Source organism: Podarcis muralis, chromosome 13 (assembly GCF_964188315.1).
Source record: "Podarcis muralis chromosome 13, rPodMur119.hap1.1, whole genome shotgun sequence".
NCBI classification, from domain to species: domain Eukaryota; kingdom Metazoa; phylum Chordata; class Lepidosauria; order Squamata; family Lacertidae; genus Podarcis; species Podarcis muralis.
In genome coordinates this window covers 12,746,084-12,763,197 of record NC_135667.1, presented here as the reverse complement: position 1 = coordinate 12,763,197, position 17,114 = coordinate 12,746,084, and the positions used below count along the sequence as shown (strand labels likewise).

At 45.0% G+C, this 17,114-nt stretch overlaps 3 protein-coding genes across 3 annotated transcripts; all 3 read left to right on the top strand.

The window, feature by feature from the left end:
* The first annotated feature begins 431 nt into the window (after positions 1-431).
* Positions 432-1,385, top strand: LOC114589754 (olfactory receptor 4K14-like). Its single transcript, XM_028716180.2, has one exon. It carries the CDS (start codon positions 432-434, stop codon positions 1,383-1,385), a length of 954 nt encoding a protein of 317 aa, XP_028572013.2.
* Positions 1,386-7,593: 6,208 nt separating this feature from the next.
* Positions 7,594-8,553, top strand: LOC114589753 (olfactory receptor 4K3-like). The gene has a single exon (XM_028716179.2). It carries the CDS (start codon positions 7,594-7,596, stop codon positions 8,551-8,553), a length of 960 nt encoding a protein of 319 aa, XP_028572012.2.
* Positions 8,554-14,874: 6,321 nt separating this feature from the next.
* On the top strand, positions 14,875-15,819 carry LOC114583358 (olfactory receptor 4N5-like). The gene has a single exon (XM_028704684.2). The coding sequence runs from the start codon at positions 14,875-14,877 to the stop codon at positions 15,817-15,819; it is 945 nt and encodes a 314-aa protein (XP_028560517.1).
* Positions 15,820-17,114: the final 1,295 nt, after the last annotated feature.

Genomic DNA, 17,114 nt, shown 5'->3' with positions numbered 1-17,114 from the left:
CCAATGGTCTGACTCAATGTACGTGGTGTGTGTGTGTGTGTGTGTGTGTGTGTGTGTGTGTGTGTGTGTAGACCACTTCCAGGTGGTTTTCTGCTTCTCCCATGCTTTTTAGGCATGTGTCTAAGTGGTTTTGCCTTTGCCCTGCTGCTATCCTCCAGAAAACCCGCTCTTTAGTGCCAAATTGCAACAAATAGCAATCCACAGAAAACCCTATCGCTGTTTGTCATGGTTCAGTGCTAAAATACGGGTTTTCCCAGGTAAAATGGCTGGGGAAATGGAAGTGTGCATGAGCACTCAGACCCCAGCCAAGAATAACAGCAGCTAACACACGGATACACCCTTTCCTGATTTAACATAAGGCTGTGATGGAAGTATCTCATTACTGTCTCCTTTCTCCCTTCCCAGTCGACACAGTGATATGCAAGAAGGGAATGATGTGGGAAAACCAGACAATGGTGACTGAGTTTGTTCTGCTGGGCCTCTATGAAACATGGGAAGCCCAACTTTTCATATTTATCCTCTTCCTTGTCCTTTATGTGGCTACTCTCTTCAGCAACATTCTTATTTCCTCAGCAATTTTCAGGGATCACCACCTTTCAGATTCACCCATGTTCTTTCTGCTGGGTCAACTGGCTTTCCTGGACCTCTGCCTGTCCTCCTTTGCCATCCCAAAATCTCTCTTTGATTACATTGCTCAACACCAAGCCATCTCCTTTGATGGCTGCATGGCACAAATCTTCTTCATCCATTTCTTTGGAGGCAGTGAGATGCTTTTGCTGATAGTCATGGCCTATGACCGGTATGTGGCCATCTCCCATCCTCTCCGCTATGCCTCACTCATGAACCGACACCATTGCATGGCACTTCTCCTTGCCTCATGGGCTGGTGGGTTCCTCCATGCTACTGTGCAACTGGGTTTCATCATTAATGTGCCTTTTTGTGGACCCAATCAAGTGGACAGCTTCTTCTGTGACCTCCCCTTGGTCATCAAGTTGGCCTGCACTGACACCTACCCCCTGGAGGTCATGATGGTCACCAACAGTGGCATTTTGTCACTGGTGTGTTTTATTGGCCTGCTTCTCTCGTATGGATTCATTTTCTACACAATCCGATCCCGGTCCTCTTCTGAAAGAACCACCAAGGCTACCTCCACATGTACATCTCACCTCATTGTGGTCACTATGTACTTTGGGCCCATTATGTTCATTTACTTACGTCCATCCACCCAGTTCATGATTGATAAAATGCTCTCTGTCTTCTATACCTCCATTACCCCCTTGCTGAACCCAGCTATCTATGCTTTGAAGAACAAGAAGATGAAGGCTGCCATTGGACGTCTGCTCTCAAGGTTTTCTAGGCAGGTTTCCTCTCAGGGCCAGCCCTGATGTTAGGTAGCATGAGGTGCTCCTCTCTGTGTCACAAAAGAGCAGAACATTGTTAGTTATTTAATTTACTGCATCTCTAGCATTTTGTACACAGTGTTCAGAAAGTGGATGAGAGGTGGTTCTCCTCTTCATCCAGTGGAGCTGAAAAGGACATTCTTTTTTTAGACAACTCACACCTGAACAACACAATTTGCTAGCACAGGTGAGGGCCATCAACTTGGAGGTCTTGTTTAGGCAAGTTAATGGAGGTTAAGTATATCAATGGCTACTACTCCTGATGGCTATGCTACTACCAGTATCAGAGGCCATATGCCCTAGAATACCAATTACTTGGGGAACATGAGTGGGAGAATGCTGTTCAGCTCATGTTGTGTTTGTAGGTTTCTCCTAGACATGGCTGGCCACTATAAAATCAGGATGTTGGACTAGATGGCTAGTGATGCGTAAGGGTACAGTAGACATCTCTGTTAGGGCTTTGTCCTGAATTTGACTGAAGGCTGAACCAGACTGGGGCAATCTGGGTTTAGGCTGTATCTGGATGAGATAGTCTCAGATTGCCCTGTACTGAGTTGGACCACCACAAGTCATCAGGAGTTGAGGGTTAAGGTTATATATAGGTGGGTAAGCTGCAGGGGTGTGTTCCCTGTGTAGAATGCCATGGTGAATCAGAACACTCGGCATTCATTCCAGCTGGTTTCAGGATGTTCCTATGCAAGCACCTTCCAGAAGGTAAGCAGTACGTAACAGAATTAAACTTTCCTGTTCTCAGCTGAATGCTCTGCCACAGATAGCTTTTTAGAATATAAGTGTGATATGCAGTGATTTATTTTGTATCCACTGGGATCTTCACTCTGCTGTTATAGCAAATGAATCTCATGTAGTGTCCAGAGCACTGTATAGTCCTGTTGTGTTGGATGAGTTTTAGTTAGTAAGGCTGTGGAAGTGGACAAGATGCTTGGATCAATCAGGACGACCACTTGTATTCTGGATCCTTGCTCTACATGGATGATAAAAACTAGCAAGGAAGGGATAGGTGGCTGAGCCAGGGAGATAATGAATGCCTCCTCCTGAGAGGGGATGGTCCCTGCCTGCTTGAAGAGGCAGTAGTAATACCACTCTTCAAGAAACCCTCACTGGATTCAGAAAATCTACTGGCCAGTTGCTAATCTCCCCTTCCAGGGCAAGGTTTTTGACTGGGTGGTCATAGACCAGTTCCAGGAAACTAATTGTCTAAATCCATTTTACAAAAAATGATAAATCTTCAATAAAACTTTTACAACCATAATTTAAAACAAACAGAAGGTTTAAACCACAATAGAGTCCAGGGGTCAGCAAAGGTTTTCAGCAGGGGACCGGCCCACTGTCCCTCAGACCTTGTGGGGGACTGGACTATATTTTGGAAGGGGAAAAAATGAACAAATTCCTATGCCCCACAAATAACCCAGAGATGCATTTTAAATAAAAGCATACATTCTACTCATGTAAAAACACCAGGCAGGCCCTACAAATAACCCAGAGATGCATTTTAAATAAAAGGACACATTCTATCCATGTAAAAACATGCTGATTCCCTGACCATCCGCGGAGCAGATTGAGACAGAGATTGGGCCGGATCCAGCCCCCGGGCCTTTGTTTGCCTACCCATGGAATAGACTAAAATGAATTACAACTCATACAAACTTTCTATACATCTGTGTAGCTTTGTCTAAATAAAAATGTCTGCACAGACAAGCAGTGGCGTAGCGTGGGTTGTCAGCACCCGGGGCAAGGCAAGTAATTTGCACCCCCTAACCCGTGGATTTGCACCCCCTAACCTGTGGATTTGCACCCCCTAACCCATGGATTTGCCCTAACCCCAGATGTTGCGCCCGGTGTGGCTGGCCCCCCCTGCACCCCCCACGCTACACCACTGCAGACAAGAGACTCTTCATAGTTAGGTAGACTTTTCTATCTCAAGGGCCACAGGTCCCCCCTGCCTGCAACGACCAGTTGGTACAGAAGGAATAAGATTATCATTCAGGTATCCAGGCCCCAGTCTGTACAGAGCTTTGGGTACCAGTGACTGTTCGAGTTATTTTGATACCTGAGGCAAGAAATTGCACAAATTCTAAGGCTGTGCAAAATTCCACCCTTGCCCCCCAACCTGGGAAGATCCAGAAGAAAGCCAGCCAGGATGCAGACCCAAATCAACTTATGGTGCAGTGGGGTTAATATTGAATTAGTCTTAATTTAGAGTCCAAGTAAATATATGGTCAGATATAGGAACAAACCAAGATGCTACTAACAAGAAATTAATTGTTTCAATACACATTGAAACAGACTTGAAACAGTCTTGAAGCCCATACTGAAGGGAGGTTTCCTTGTGGACTTTTCTCCACTCTTAGAAGGATGGGTGGGGAAATCCAAAATTGACTTTTCTTTACTTATACCTCTGTAAGTCCAACACAGGTCACTGGATTCTATTCTAATTTCTTGGGGTTTCTATAACTAAGGGTTATGCTCAATCATTTTGTTTTGTCCTTTTAAATGACACTTATTTCTTTAGATTTAGGAGTGTGAATGTATTGGGGTACTAGGATTAAAAGAAACCTGTGACTGTACTGCATTGCACTGATTAGATTGTAACAACTGAGATCTCTTTTTTCCAAGACCACAGTGTAATAAAAGTTTGCTTTTGAAATTCTCTGTGTTGTGAATTTCTTGGTTTGGAATTGTTTAGGCACACATTCAAGGCATCATGTGTTTGACTCCCACAACATATCCACCTCTCACGTGTGTGTGTTTTGGGGTTCATGGGTGTATCATGTATGCACACATGTTCCTAAAGGCACATGTAATATTGGTGGTGGACTGCCTGAGCACTTGGGAAATAGTATAGCCACAAATTAACTTGCTAATCTTGTCATCCACTTAATAACATGTCCTTCCCTCCTTCCTTCCTGATAGGTACAGTGGGATATTATTCAATTGCTGGAGGTGGTGAGATCACACATTTGGAAAACTTGTGGGGGAATCAAACCCTTGTTTCTTACCACCTTTTTTGATCCCTTGCCATCTACCCAGGAAACCAAACCAGAAGTCAAACCAACACACAGTGCACCCTTGTGGACTGCTGTGTAGCATGTTCCTTAGTGACAAATAATTACTTTTTTCTCTAGCTCCCCAAGAGCAGAAAGAGCAGATAAGGCACCAATTAATGCAGTCCCCTTTCAAAAAGAATGAGCAATTAATCACACACAAACACACGCTCTATTTACTCTTGACTTGCTGGTCAGCCTTTGGAGCAGATAGATCATCACCAGAGATGTCTCGTGTGCATAGCACTCATAGGCAGCAGATGGAACCGGATCAATCAGCTCCAAACTGATGCTGATCCTGAGTAGAAGAAATTGCTGCTGAAAACCTCAAGAAATATCTGCTGGGATTTGCAGGTGGGTGAAAAAATAGATGAGGGTGGATTAGATTTTTCCAAAACGCAGGTGCGAAATTCTGCGGAAGATGACATATTGCAGACTCCTCCAAGGAGCTGTCCAGCAGTTTCTATCTGCTGATCTGCTTTCTCACCCTCTCTGTCTCCAGAGCTCCACATGCCTATTAGTGGCTAGATTGTCTATAGGCATAGAGGCAGCATAGAGACTGGTCATCATTGTTGGGATGCAATTCTCCATCCAGAGCACTGGAGACTATATATAATACCTCCAGTATCGAAGGTGGCATGTGTCTCAATGCTAGAGAACAACAGTGGAAGATAGCTGTTGCTTCTTTCAAGTTCTGTTCCTGGGTTTTCCATAGGCATCTGTTTGACTGCTGTCAGAAGACAGAACACTCAGCTTACCACAGCCTGATCTGGAATGGATTTGTCCCAGCATACTGTTGGAATACTGAGGTTAGGGAAGTGGTGTTCCTTTCTAAGGGAGAATATAAGGACATGAGAACTCAGAACTACCTTTCCAGGTTAGACACTGGCTATTATACACATAGCAGTTCATTCCATTTCCCCAGTGTTTCCCTGACTGTTAATTTTCACATTCCATTATACAATGTAAAAACCACATCCAGAACTATAGAAGGGTATAGCAGATGTTTAGAACCTCGTTTCTGTATTATTTGCAAAGGATTTTTTTTGGCAGCAAACAGCACAGAAATTAGCACCAAAGTTTTGTATGTTCAACTATAGTTCAACAGGCTCATCACAGCTATCTGCCAATCACCCATTCCCACCACCCTTCTGAGTAATACCCCTCCCCACCTTCTCACTATATAGAAGGATCTGGCAACTTCTGTTTCAGTGTATCTGAAGAAGTGTGCATGCACACGAAAGCTCATACCAAGAACTAACTTAGTTGGTCTTTAAGGTGCTACTGGAAGGAATTTATTTTGTTTTGACTATAGTTCTGGAAGTAGCTTTTATGTCGTGTGAAAGCTCAAATATAATGTGGAAATGAACAGTTAGAGAAATGGAATAAACTGACATGTGAATGCAACTTATGACCAACTAGCTGAGTACTCTTTCAGCTGCAGGAAAATGCAGGAGGGGAGAGAATGCTTTTCTGCGCAGGTCTGGTTTGCGGGTTTCCCAAAAGAGTCTGTTTGGGCACTGTGAGAGTAGTACACTGGGTTAGATGAGCCATTGGCCTGATCCAGGAGGGTTCCCTGGTCTTCTTTAAGGGGGGGGACAAAATCCACCTCAAAACAGCCCAGTGAGACTGAACATGCCCAGTGGTCACAAGAGTTCTAACATCCTTTTCTGGGATTGTGTGGTGGCAGTGGGGAGATGGAAAACTGGGAGGGGAGAGATGGGTAGCTGGGTAGCTAGGACACAGAGACACTCCACAGAGCAACATTTTCTTCTCTTCTCTTCTATTAACGTCTACAAAATTAGATCCGTCAGAGTGTCCCCAAGAATAGATAACTGTGGCAACTCTACTTTCATTTCCAACAGAGAACAAGGGGAGCAGGGTTCAAACAACTGTGAGGAGGGAAAATATCTGGGTTCAAACTCACCACCCCACATTTATTGAAATATACCTTATTAGAAAGGGGGTGGGTGGGACCAAGGTCAAGGATAGATGTGAAAATGGAGGAGGAAGCAAAAGTTAAACCTCAGTTGGGCGTACAATTTTAAGGCCAGCCTTTAAACAGCACAATAGGAGTGGATGCAGTTTAGTAATGAAGGTAGACAAAGGGGTACATGGGCATGGGAGAAAGTAAAGAATGTAAAGAAATAAAAAAAATCTGTTGGGAAGTTACTTCATTCCCATGACTCCTATTACTATCTCTCTATTTCAGTTTGGTTGTTTATGTTTAACCTTTGCAATTCACCTCCTTTCGGAACCTGCATTAGTTTTATTTGTTCATCTATTCTCTGCAACATTTTTTCTCTATTTCTCAAGCATTGATTTGACATACTTCTTTTTTGAGTCTAATAATGTTACAAGACGTGGTCCAGAGTGCCTTCTCATTCTTTCCATGGGTAGGTTAATATCCAGCCTCTCTTGAGATCTATAAGCAACTTGCACATTTTTATAGCAATCAGTTCTCATTTCTAATATACAATTAGCTTAAAGTTATGCCCCATTTGCCCCTGATCTTTTTTTGTTTGTGTAGGGATGTAAACATTTTTAATTCCCTTCTTTTATTCAAAACATGAGGGAGTATGATTGCAAGTCTCTCAATATGGTGTCCATTTCTAAGCAATTTCTCACTTGTCCAGTACCTAAACCTGATGGTTTGTTTGACACACAACTGATGGACTTGAGCAAACTGCACCTTGGATAGTCAGCCTTTCTTTTTTGTGGCATGTATGATTTATTCATTGCTCCAACTATGACTCAATGTAAGGCAGTAACATATAAATAAATCAAAGACAGGAAACCTATGACCCTTCAGATGTTGGTAGGACTCATCCACAGCCAGACTTGTCAGTGGTCAAAGAGAAAGGAAGTTGGAGTTCCACAACACCTGAAAAGCCACATATTCTCCATCCTTGGTTCCTCATACAAACAATAGTAAGTTAGATCGGGGAACAGTCTGAATCACTATAAGTCCTGCAATAATGTATGAACCACTCAGACTGGAGTCTCAGCACCCAGCTGAGAAGAATAACACACAAGACACACCCTTTGCTGATTTCACCTAAAACTGTGAAGCAAGTATCTCATTACTCTCTCCTTTCTGCCCAATTTTCACAGTGATACACAAGGAGGGAATGGTGTGGTCAAACCAGACCATGACGACCGAGTTTGTCCTACTGGGCCTCTCTGAAACCAGGGAAGTCCAACTCATCTTATTTGTCTTCTTCCTCTTCCTCTACATTGGTACTCTCTTCAGCAACACTCTCATCATCTTTGCGATTTTCAGGGATCACCGTCTTTCAGATTCACCCATGTTCTTTCTGCTGGCTCATTTGGCTTTCCTGGACCTCTGCCTGTGCTCCTTTGCCACTCCAAGATCTCTCTTTGATTACCTTGCCCAGCACCATGTCATCTCCTTCCATGGCTGCATGACACAAATCTTCTGCCTCCACTTCTTTGGAGGCATTGAGATGCTCCTGCTGATTGTTATGGCCTATGACCGGTATGTGGCCATCTCCCATCCTCTCCGCTATGCCTCACTCATGAACCGACGCCATTGCATGGCACTTCTCCTTGCCTCCTGGGCTGGTGGGCTCCTCCATGCTACTGTGCAACTGGGTTTCATCATTAATGTGCCTTTTTGTGGACCCAATCAGGTGGACAGCTTCTATTGTGACCTCCCCTTGGTCATCAAGTTGGCCTGCACTGACACCTACCCCCTGGAGGTCATGATGGTCACCAACAGTGGCATTTTGTCACTGGTGTGTTTCATTGGCTTGCTTCTCTCGTATGGATTCATTCTCTACACAGTCTGCTCCCGGGGTCCCTCTGAAGGGACCACCAAGGCTGCCTCCACATGCACCTCTCACCTCATCGTGGTCACCATGTACTTTGGGCCCATTATGTTTATTTACTTGCGTCCGTACACCCGGTTCATGATTGATAAGGTACTCTCTGTCTTCTACACTTCCATCACCCCCTTGCTGAACCCAGCTATCTATGCTTTGAAGAACAAAGAGATGAAGGCTGCATTGGGAAGTCTTTTGTCAAGGCTTTCTGGGCAGGTTTCCACTCAAGGCCAGGCCCGCCGTTAGGCAGCTTGCAGAGGCCCCCTGTGACGGCTGACACAAAAAAGCAGCAAACTTTTATTTTATTTACAGTTATTTATGCACACAAGGTTGGGTAAAGTGGACAGGGATAAGTTTTCATCCTTCTCTCCTAATTCCAGAACCCGGGCTCATCCAATGGGGCTGAAAAGGAAGCACTTCTTTACACAGCACACTGCTGAACAAGCGAACTTACTACCACAAGCGAAAAATACACATGGACTTATAAAATTAGCACTGAGATCCAGCGCCAGGACCTTCTGGCACTTCCCTCATTGCGAGAAGTGAGGTTACAGGGAACCAGACAGAGGGCCTTCTCGGTAGTGGCGCCTGCCCTGTGGAACGCCCTCCCACCAGATGTCAAGGCAATAAACAACTATTTTACTTTTAAAAGACAACTGAAGGCAGCCCTCTTTAGGGAAGTTTTTAATGTCTGATGCTGTACTGTTTTTAATATTCAGTTGGAAGCCACCCAGAGTGGCTGGGGAAACCCAGCCAGATGGGTGGGGTATAAATAATAAATTATTATTATTATTATTATTATTATTATTATTATTATTATTATTTAACAAATATCAGCACCCTTCCATAATAAACCCTCTCTTGTTTTCTCCTTTGTCAAAATATTCTCCACTCACTATTTGCAAGGAAATGCCCTTTAAGAATTGCTCCCCTTCAGGCAAGAGCAAGGAACCTGTGACCCTCCAAATATTGCTAGACCACAACTCCCATCATCTTTGACCATTGGACATGCTGCCTGGGGCTGATGAGGATTGAAGTCCAACAGAATCTGGAGAGTTACAGGTTCACCTTCCACACATCTGTGTTTAATGCCCGGCACAGCACTTAACAGCCAGTCAAAACTTTCACTCCTTCACAGCCACTAGCCCAGGGGTAGGCAACCTGAGGCCCATGGGCCAGATCTGGCCCAATCGCCTTCTCAATCTGGCCCACAGACAGTCTGGGAATCAGCGTGTTTTTACATGAGTAGATTGTGTGCTTTTATTTAAAATGTGTCTCTGGGTTATTTGTGGGGCATAGAAATTCATTCATTTCCCCCCCCCCCCAAAGTATAGTCTGGCCCACCACATGGTCTGAGGGACAGTGGACCGGCCCATGGCTGAAAAAGGTTGCTGACCCCTGTTCTAGCCTACCTAAATGGAAGTGAAATCTTGAAAAAACAGCAGCATATTCAAAGCCTTCGGTGTATTCCAATCTGGCCATTTACGAAGCATCAATGCCTCCTAGTGGCCATTTAGTCTCATTTATTTTTGGACATTCCTTTGCATGAAGCTCACAAACGTTATCTTAGTTGTTTCTGCAACTGCCTTGTAAGGTGGATCATTAATGTGACATTTGTGCTAAGTTTGTGAGCATGATGCTTTGAATAAAATAGCTATGGTGATTTTTTGTGGATAGGCCATCAAATTCACTCCCACAAGATGGTTATCAACCTCGATGACTTTAAAAGAGGATTATACAAATTCATGGAGGTTAAGGCTATCAGTGGCTACTAACCCTAACAAGTATGTTCTACCTCCACTGATGGAGGAAGTATGCCTCTGACCAGTTTATGGAAATAGCAAGTTGGAAGGAGGCTATTGCACCCAGGTCCTGTGCAATAATCACAGGCATCTGGTTGGCCACTGTGAGAGCAGGAAGCTTTGGGCTCATTCAGCGGGCACTTACTCCTTTTGTTCTTTAAAGGGGGGGAATAACCCGATGAGGACTGAACATGCCATCAGCCACAGAATACCAACTGCCTGTTATAGTCAGCTCCTAAGCAAATGACCCTCCTAAGCAGGGGACGCGGGTGGCGCTGTGGGTAAAAGCCTCAGCGCCTAGGGCTTGCCGATCGAAAGGTCGGCGGTTCGAATCCCCGCGGCGGGGTGCGCTCCCATTGTTCGGTCCCAGCGCCTGCCAACCTAGCAGTTCGAAAGCACCCTCGGGTGCAAGTAGATAAATAGGGACCGCTTACTGGCAGGAAGGTAAACGGCGTTTCCGTGTGCTGCGCTGGCTCGCCAGATGCAGCTTTGTCACGCTGGCCACGTGACCCGGAAAGTGTCTCCGGACAGCGCTGGCCCCCGGCCTCTTAAGTGAGATGAGCACACAACCCTAGAGTCTGTCAAGACTGGCCCGTACGGGCAGGGGTACCTTTACCTTTAAGCAAATGAAAGAACAGCAGACCAAACAAGACAGAAGTCAGCTCACCTATAGCCTAAGCTAAGAGTTTCCTAACTTAGAGCAAAGTCACGCTGGTAAATTTGGAAGCCCTTGGCAGGAATGGACTTTGATAGGATGGTTGTCACAGTCTGGTTCACGGGCGATCTAAGTCCCGGCTGGAGAAGTCAGGACCGGGGGCAAGATGGCAGGGTGGGAGCAGGAACGGGAGTCCAGAAGCCAGGAAGCTAAGAGTCTGAGGATCAGGAAGCAAGGAGTCACAAAGTCAGGGCTCCAAGGATCAAGAAGCAAGGAGTCAAGGAGCAAAACGCAGCAAGGCAGGGAACGTGTTGCTGTGGCAAAGAGCCAAAGGGAAATGCTGACCTTATATCCCTTCCTGGCTCTTGCCACCAGGTGCTGTGAGTTACCAATTGGCCTCACCTGTGCGGCCACGCCTTGCCTCTTCAGAACAAACTTAGGAAGGCCCCAGTCCTGCAAAGTCCTACTGGTCCCAGGGCCTGGCTCCTGCATGTGCTCCTGACAATGGTGCCCTGAGCAATGACAAAATTTGGCGCCCCCTCTAAATATTTCTTATTTTCACAATAATTCCTTTCGGTAGAGTTGCTTTTTTGTGGATCTATTCAATAGGCTGACAAAAACAGAAGTTGTTGTTTTTGTAATGCACCCTCTTGGCTCAGCACCCTGTGCAGGGGGACTACCTACACCGCCCAAAATCCAGCACTGCCCTTGGCCTCATTTGTTTCCCTGCTCAGTTTTTCCCTCCCTTGGGATAAAAGAAGGGCATAGGAGGCGCAGATGCAATTTCTCAAGCTGATTTCTAGTTTTTAACAAGGTCCCCAAGGTATGGAGCTGGGCTCACCTCCAGGGCCATCATGATAACAAGTCCTGTTCTTCCTTCAGTGAGCAACATACCTCCTGGGCTCAGAGAAGATAAAGATGTGAGCAGTGATACAGACCTGAGAACGGGGCGGGGGGGGGGGGATACCTTCCCTATCCCACCGAAGAATGTGGATGCTACGTTGCTTTCAAGAAACCTTCGTTCTCCAGTTCCCTTCTACTTTTCCTAATGCCTCCCATTCTCCCTTTATCAATGGGAACCAAGTAAGTGTCTGAGCTAGTTCTTGGCTTTGGTAATATTTTTAATCTCAGAAATCCCTTTGTCTGTGAACAACACCCATTATTTCAGAACACCAAACCTGTTCCCAACTGTATGTGTTTGCTGTCAAGCCTGTTCCCAACTGTATGTGTTTGCTCCAATCTCTTGAGTATTTGGGCTCCTCCAGATTCCTCATTCATCTTGATTTGCTTGCACAAAGCTTATGCAGAAGTTAGATTGAGCATTTTTTCTGATTTGTTGTGGGACCACAAGCAATCTAACTTCATTTGTCTTAATTTTCTTGCGGGGCTTTCATGCATCTTCATGTTAATCATTTGTTCACCCCATACTTTTGAATGCAATTCCACCCCACTTTCCAAACTGCAAACAGTCCAATTCTTTTTTTAAACTGGATTTGTTGTGCTAGGACGACAGAGCCCTTAATTCAACTTTAGTTGTGCAAACTTAAAAGTTCCGTTTTGTGTTTGTCAAAATGCTGACATTTTGGAAGTGTCATTTGTTTGGAGTGTGCAAAACAGACCTAAGCAATAACAATGGGGAGGGAGGAAGGAAGTATTCCTCTACTCAACTCTAGTAAGTATCATGTTTGCTATGAAGATCCTGGTTTCTTGCAGCAATAGTGTAAAAGGTGGGCACATCTTAAACATGGAAGAAGAAGGCAAGGCAGAAAGAATATGATCTATTCTAGAAATGAATAGCACAAAAAACTGCTTTGACCTAATGGTTTAGTGTAAATTAATGCTTTGATACGGCCTCCTTGCTTCCTTAAAGGCTGACAGCTGAGGAGTTTTAGTGCATCTCTATCAAAAGATTTGCTTGACATCCCGACCAAAGAACAATGGCAAAATAATTTGATAGAATACGCAGAGCTAGCATACATGACAGTGAAAATAAGAAATAAAGATGAAACTCTGATAAAGGATGAGTGGAAATACTTGGGAGAATATTTAAAAGATATAATATTTAAATTAACTTACGAGTAGGAATAACAGTAAGAGCAGCAGTGACCAACAATAAAGGCTATTTATAGGATAAAATGGGACACGGGTGGCGCTGTGGTTTAAACCACTGTACCGCTTGGACTTGCCAATCGGAAGGTCGGCAGTTCGAACCCCGTCACGGGGTGAGCTCCCATTGTTCAGTCCCAGCTCCTGCCAACCTAGCAGTTCGAAAGCATGTCAAAATGCAATTAGATAAATAGGTACCACTCCCGTGGGAAGGTAAATGGCATTTCCATGCGCTGCTCTGGTTTCGCCAGAAGCGGCTTAGTCATGCTGGCCACATAACCCAGAAAAACTGCCTGCGGAAGCAGACAAACGCCGGCTCCCTTGGTCTGTAAAGCGAGATGAGCACCGCAACCCCAGAGTCGTTCGTGACTGGACTTAACTGCCAAGGGTCCCTTTACCTTTACCTATAGAATAAAATAGGATGGAAGAAAAGGATATGCAGCAAAATAAAGTTTGATTAGAATGCCATGGGGGGTGGACTGGGAAGTCCTGAGAAAAGAGGGGTCTTGTTTAGTTTTGTTTTGGAAAATGCATGATGTATATTCAAAGTCTTAGAAATGTATAAAATAAATAAGGAATCAATTCCAAAAAAGACTTGCTTGTCTGAAATTCAGTTTATTGAACATTCACCCTGATTGGTTTGTACAAAGCTTATGCAGAGGTTAGACTACAGCCGGTCTTGAGTATTCATTCTGATTTGCTTGTGGGGTGTCCTCCCTTAATTATTTGTTCATCCCACACTTTTCATGCGTTTCCATTTCACTTGCAAAAAGTCTGTTGTTTGAAATGGATTTGTTGTGCAAGGTCAACAGAGCCCTTTATTCCACTTCAACTGCACAGACCTAAACTTCCAGTATGCATTTGAATCCATCCCTTAAAATACTAACAGTCCACTCATATAGTAACCTTCTCATGTTAGTTTTACATACAAAGAGACAAGCAGAACACAGTGCATACAAGTGCACAGAACCAAGCGGGCAGCTCAGACTGCATCAGGCATTCAGAGAGCGGCTAGGGCAGCCCATCGCTAAATTTGCACCACACTTTAGCAAGCTGTTCCTAAACTCCTAACCCACACTCCCTTTCTCTGTCTTTATCCCTGTTTCTTCAACACTGCTAAAGAAAAAAGAAACCTCACACACTATACATTTTTCCCCTCTTCAACCAAACTGTTTAGTATTTCATCCGTAGATATGGAGGAATCTGTTAATTTTGGTTTCTCATTTTTCCAATTACAAATTCTGTTCTCCATATTTCCGCAGCAATTCACACATTTTAAAAAAAAAATCCTCATGAAAATTTGTCAGCTTTTCAGTGCAAATTTCTCCTAATAAACACATTTTTTGCATGTAGTTTTGAAAAACATACACATTTTTGAAGGAATTTCCCCCCAATATAATGCATTTTGGTATATTTCCCACAGAGATAATCAGCTGACCATTCTGAACCACCAACCAGAGAAATGGTTGGCCGAAAGTCATAGTGTTTCGAAAAACTTAAGCTGCCACTCTGGGCAGCTTCCAACATAATAAAAACACAGCAAAGCATCAAACATTAAAAACTTTCCTATACAGGGCTGCCTTCCAATGTCTTCAGAAAGTTGTGTAGTGCTTTATCTCCTTGTCATCTGTTGGAGGGTGCCACTGCCAAGAAGGCCCTCTGCCTGGTTCCCTGTAACTTTACTTCTCTCAGTGAGGGAACCAGCAGAAAGCCCTTGGAAGTGGACCTCAGTGTCTGGGCTGAACAATGGAGGTGGAGACGCTCCTTCAGGTATACAGGACCAAGACCATTTAGGGCTTTAAAGGTCACCACAAGCACTTCAAATTGTGCTCGGAAATGTACTGGAGTGCCACTGACCTTTCCCCTGTTTTTTGTTTTTAAAAAACCAAGAAAGTGGATAATGAGTGCCTTTTAAAAATGGCAAGATTCACTCTGATGTTGCTCATATTTACTCCTTGTATCCCCCCATCCCAACTCTTGGTTGCAGCAGGTGGAAGCTGCAATATGGAACATGGGAACCAGTCCATGGTGACAGAGTTTGTGCTGCTGGGACTCTCACAGGCACGAGAGGCACAGCTCTTCCTCTTCTTCCTCTTCCTTCTATTCTACTCTCTGATCCTGCCCGGAAATATCCTTATCATTGTGACTATCCAGAGTGACCCACGACTGAGCTCACCCATGTATTTCTTCTTGGCCAACCTGGCATTCCTGGATATCTGCTACTGTTCCGTCACCCCTCCCAAGATGCTCTCTGACTTCTTCTACAACAGCAATACAATCTCCTACAGGGGCTGCATGGCCCAGCTCTTCTTTCTCCACTGGCTGGGGGGAACCGAGGTCTTCCTCCTCCTCGGCATGGCCATTGACCGCTATGTGGCCATTTGCCACCCTTTGCATTATGCCAGCCTGGTGAGCATTCCAATCTGTGGGGCCATGGTAGTGGTATTCTGGTGCTTAGGGTTTGTTCACTCCATCATCCAGGTGGCTCTCATCATCCCACTCCCCTTCTGTGGCCCCAACAAGCTGGACAATTTCTTCTGCGACATCACCCAGATTGTCAAATTGGCTTGCACCAACACCTATGATTTGGAGTTCTTTATGTTCGTCAACAGTGGCCTTTCAGCTCTCATCAGTTTCACCCTCCTCATCATCTCCTACGTGGTCCTGCTCTTCAAGGTGAGGATGGGCTCCACCGAAGGGAAGAGCAAAGCTGCATCCACCTGCATCACCCACATCATCATCGTGGTTGTCATGTTTGGCCCTGCCATCTTCATGTACTGCCGCCCATTCCAGGACTCCCCTCTGGACAAGCTGGTTGCTATTTTCCACAGCACGGTCTTTCCCTTGCTGAACCCCATGATCTACACACTGAGGAACAAGGAAATCAAGCATGCCATGTGGAGGTTGTTGGGCAAACGTTGGCCTGCGGATTGGCCAGGATCAGTATAAATTCCAGGAGGATTCTGGGAGCCTGGCCTTGTGCTCTTGCCAGGTGCACAGAGCAATGGTTCTGTTCCCCGACTGAAGCAACTGACTTGAGCATCACAAACCCATTTGGGATTCAGCTTGGCCACCAACAGCCCCAGCATAGCCATGACAGGTTCTCAGGGAGAAGACTTATCAACAGTGGAGGCCAACCTCAGTCTGCTGTCAGCCAGCCCCCACTTGCTCACTTGCAACCAGCCTACAGGGACTGACCCTTCCTAGAAGCTACATCCTCCTTAGTCTCAGTGCTGCCCTTGTAGATCACAACAAGGATGAGGATGGGAGTAAAACTAGAATTAGTTGGCTCTGCCTCAGCCAATCATTGCCTCTGAGTCAACTTACCCTTAGCCTTCCTGCCTTCTGTCCTACCAGTTCCAGTGAGCACCAGCTACTGCTGCTTACTTGAACTGTGGACATCAAAGACTTGAAATAGCACCATGACTGGTGGTGGTGGTTTATTTATTTTTTAATTGAATTTGTGTCTCACCTCTCCTCCAAGGAGCTCAGTGTTGCATATGTGGCTCTCCCCTTCCTTGTGTTATCCTCACAACGACCCTGTGAGGTAGGTTAGGCTGAGAGGCTGTGTGCTTCATGGCTGATTGGGGATTTGAACCCTAGTCTGCCAGGTCCTGGTCTGATACTCTAACCAGTACAGCACACTGGCTTAATAAGGGGACATTCACACCAGTAGCTCACACCGGACTCCTCATTATTGTGTGGCTTTTGCCTTATAAATCCTTAAGCATAGGGGCAGCTATTTTGAAGAACAGTCCTCAAAAAGTGTGAATTTCAAAACTGAGCTGTGTTTTGGTTTGCATATTATTTTGGAAAACATGGATTAGGCTAGCTTTGCATTCAAATCCAATGCAAATTGAATTTCTCCCCCATCCCTACAGCACAGACTGCTTTGCAGAGGAAAGATTCAAACTTATTCTTCATCCTCTTTTCCTTTCAAAATAGTCCTGCACAATCCTTATGCTTTAGGTTTTATCAGTCCCACATAACTGAGATGAACAGGGTTAATCCTTACCAAACATCTAGTGGCAACCAAAGATGGGGGTTGGGTTGCAGGTGGGGAGGGAATTGATGAAACGTCTCCCACTTTTTCAGTATGATCTATGTGTGTCGGCCAGAGGTTTGGGGAAGGGTTTTGGGTTCCCTCTGCAGAAGATAAAATGCACTGTGTATGGTCACTTCATTCTGTGCTTGGCACCATGACAGTTGCTGACAAGCAGGCAAACATTTGTTGGTGCTGGAAA

What these genes read in the sequence shown, in the direction of transcription:
- LOC114589753 (XM_028716179.2), top strand. Translation starts at nt 7,594, where the DNA reads ATGGTGTGGTCAAACCAGACCATGACGACCGAGTTTGTCCTACTGGGC.
- LOC114589754 (XM_028716180.2), top strand. Translation starts at nt 432, where the DNA reads ATGATGTGGGAAAACCAGACAATGGTGACTGAGTTTGTTCTGCTGGGC.
- LOC114583358 (XM_028704684.2), top strand. Translation starts at nt 14,875, where the DNA reads ATGGAACATGGGAACCAGTCCATGGTGACAGAGTTTGTGCTGCTGGGA.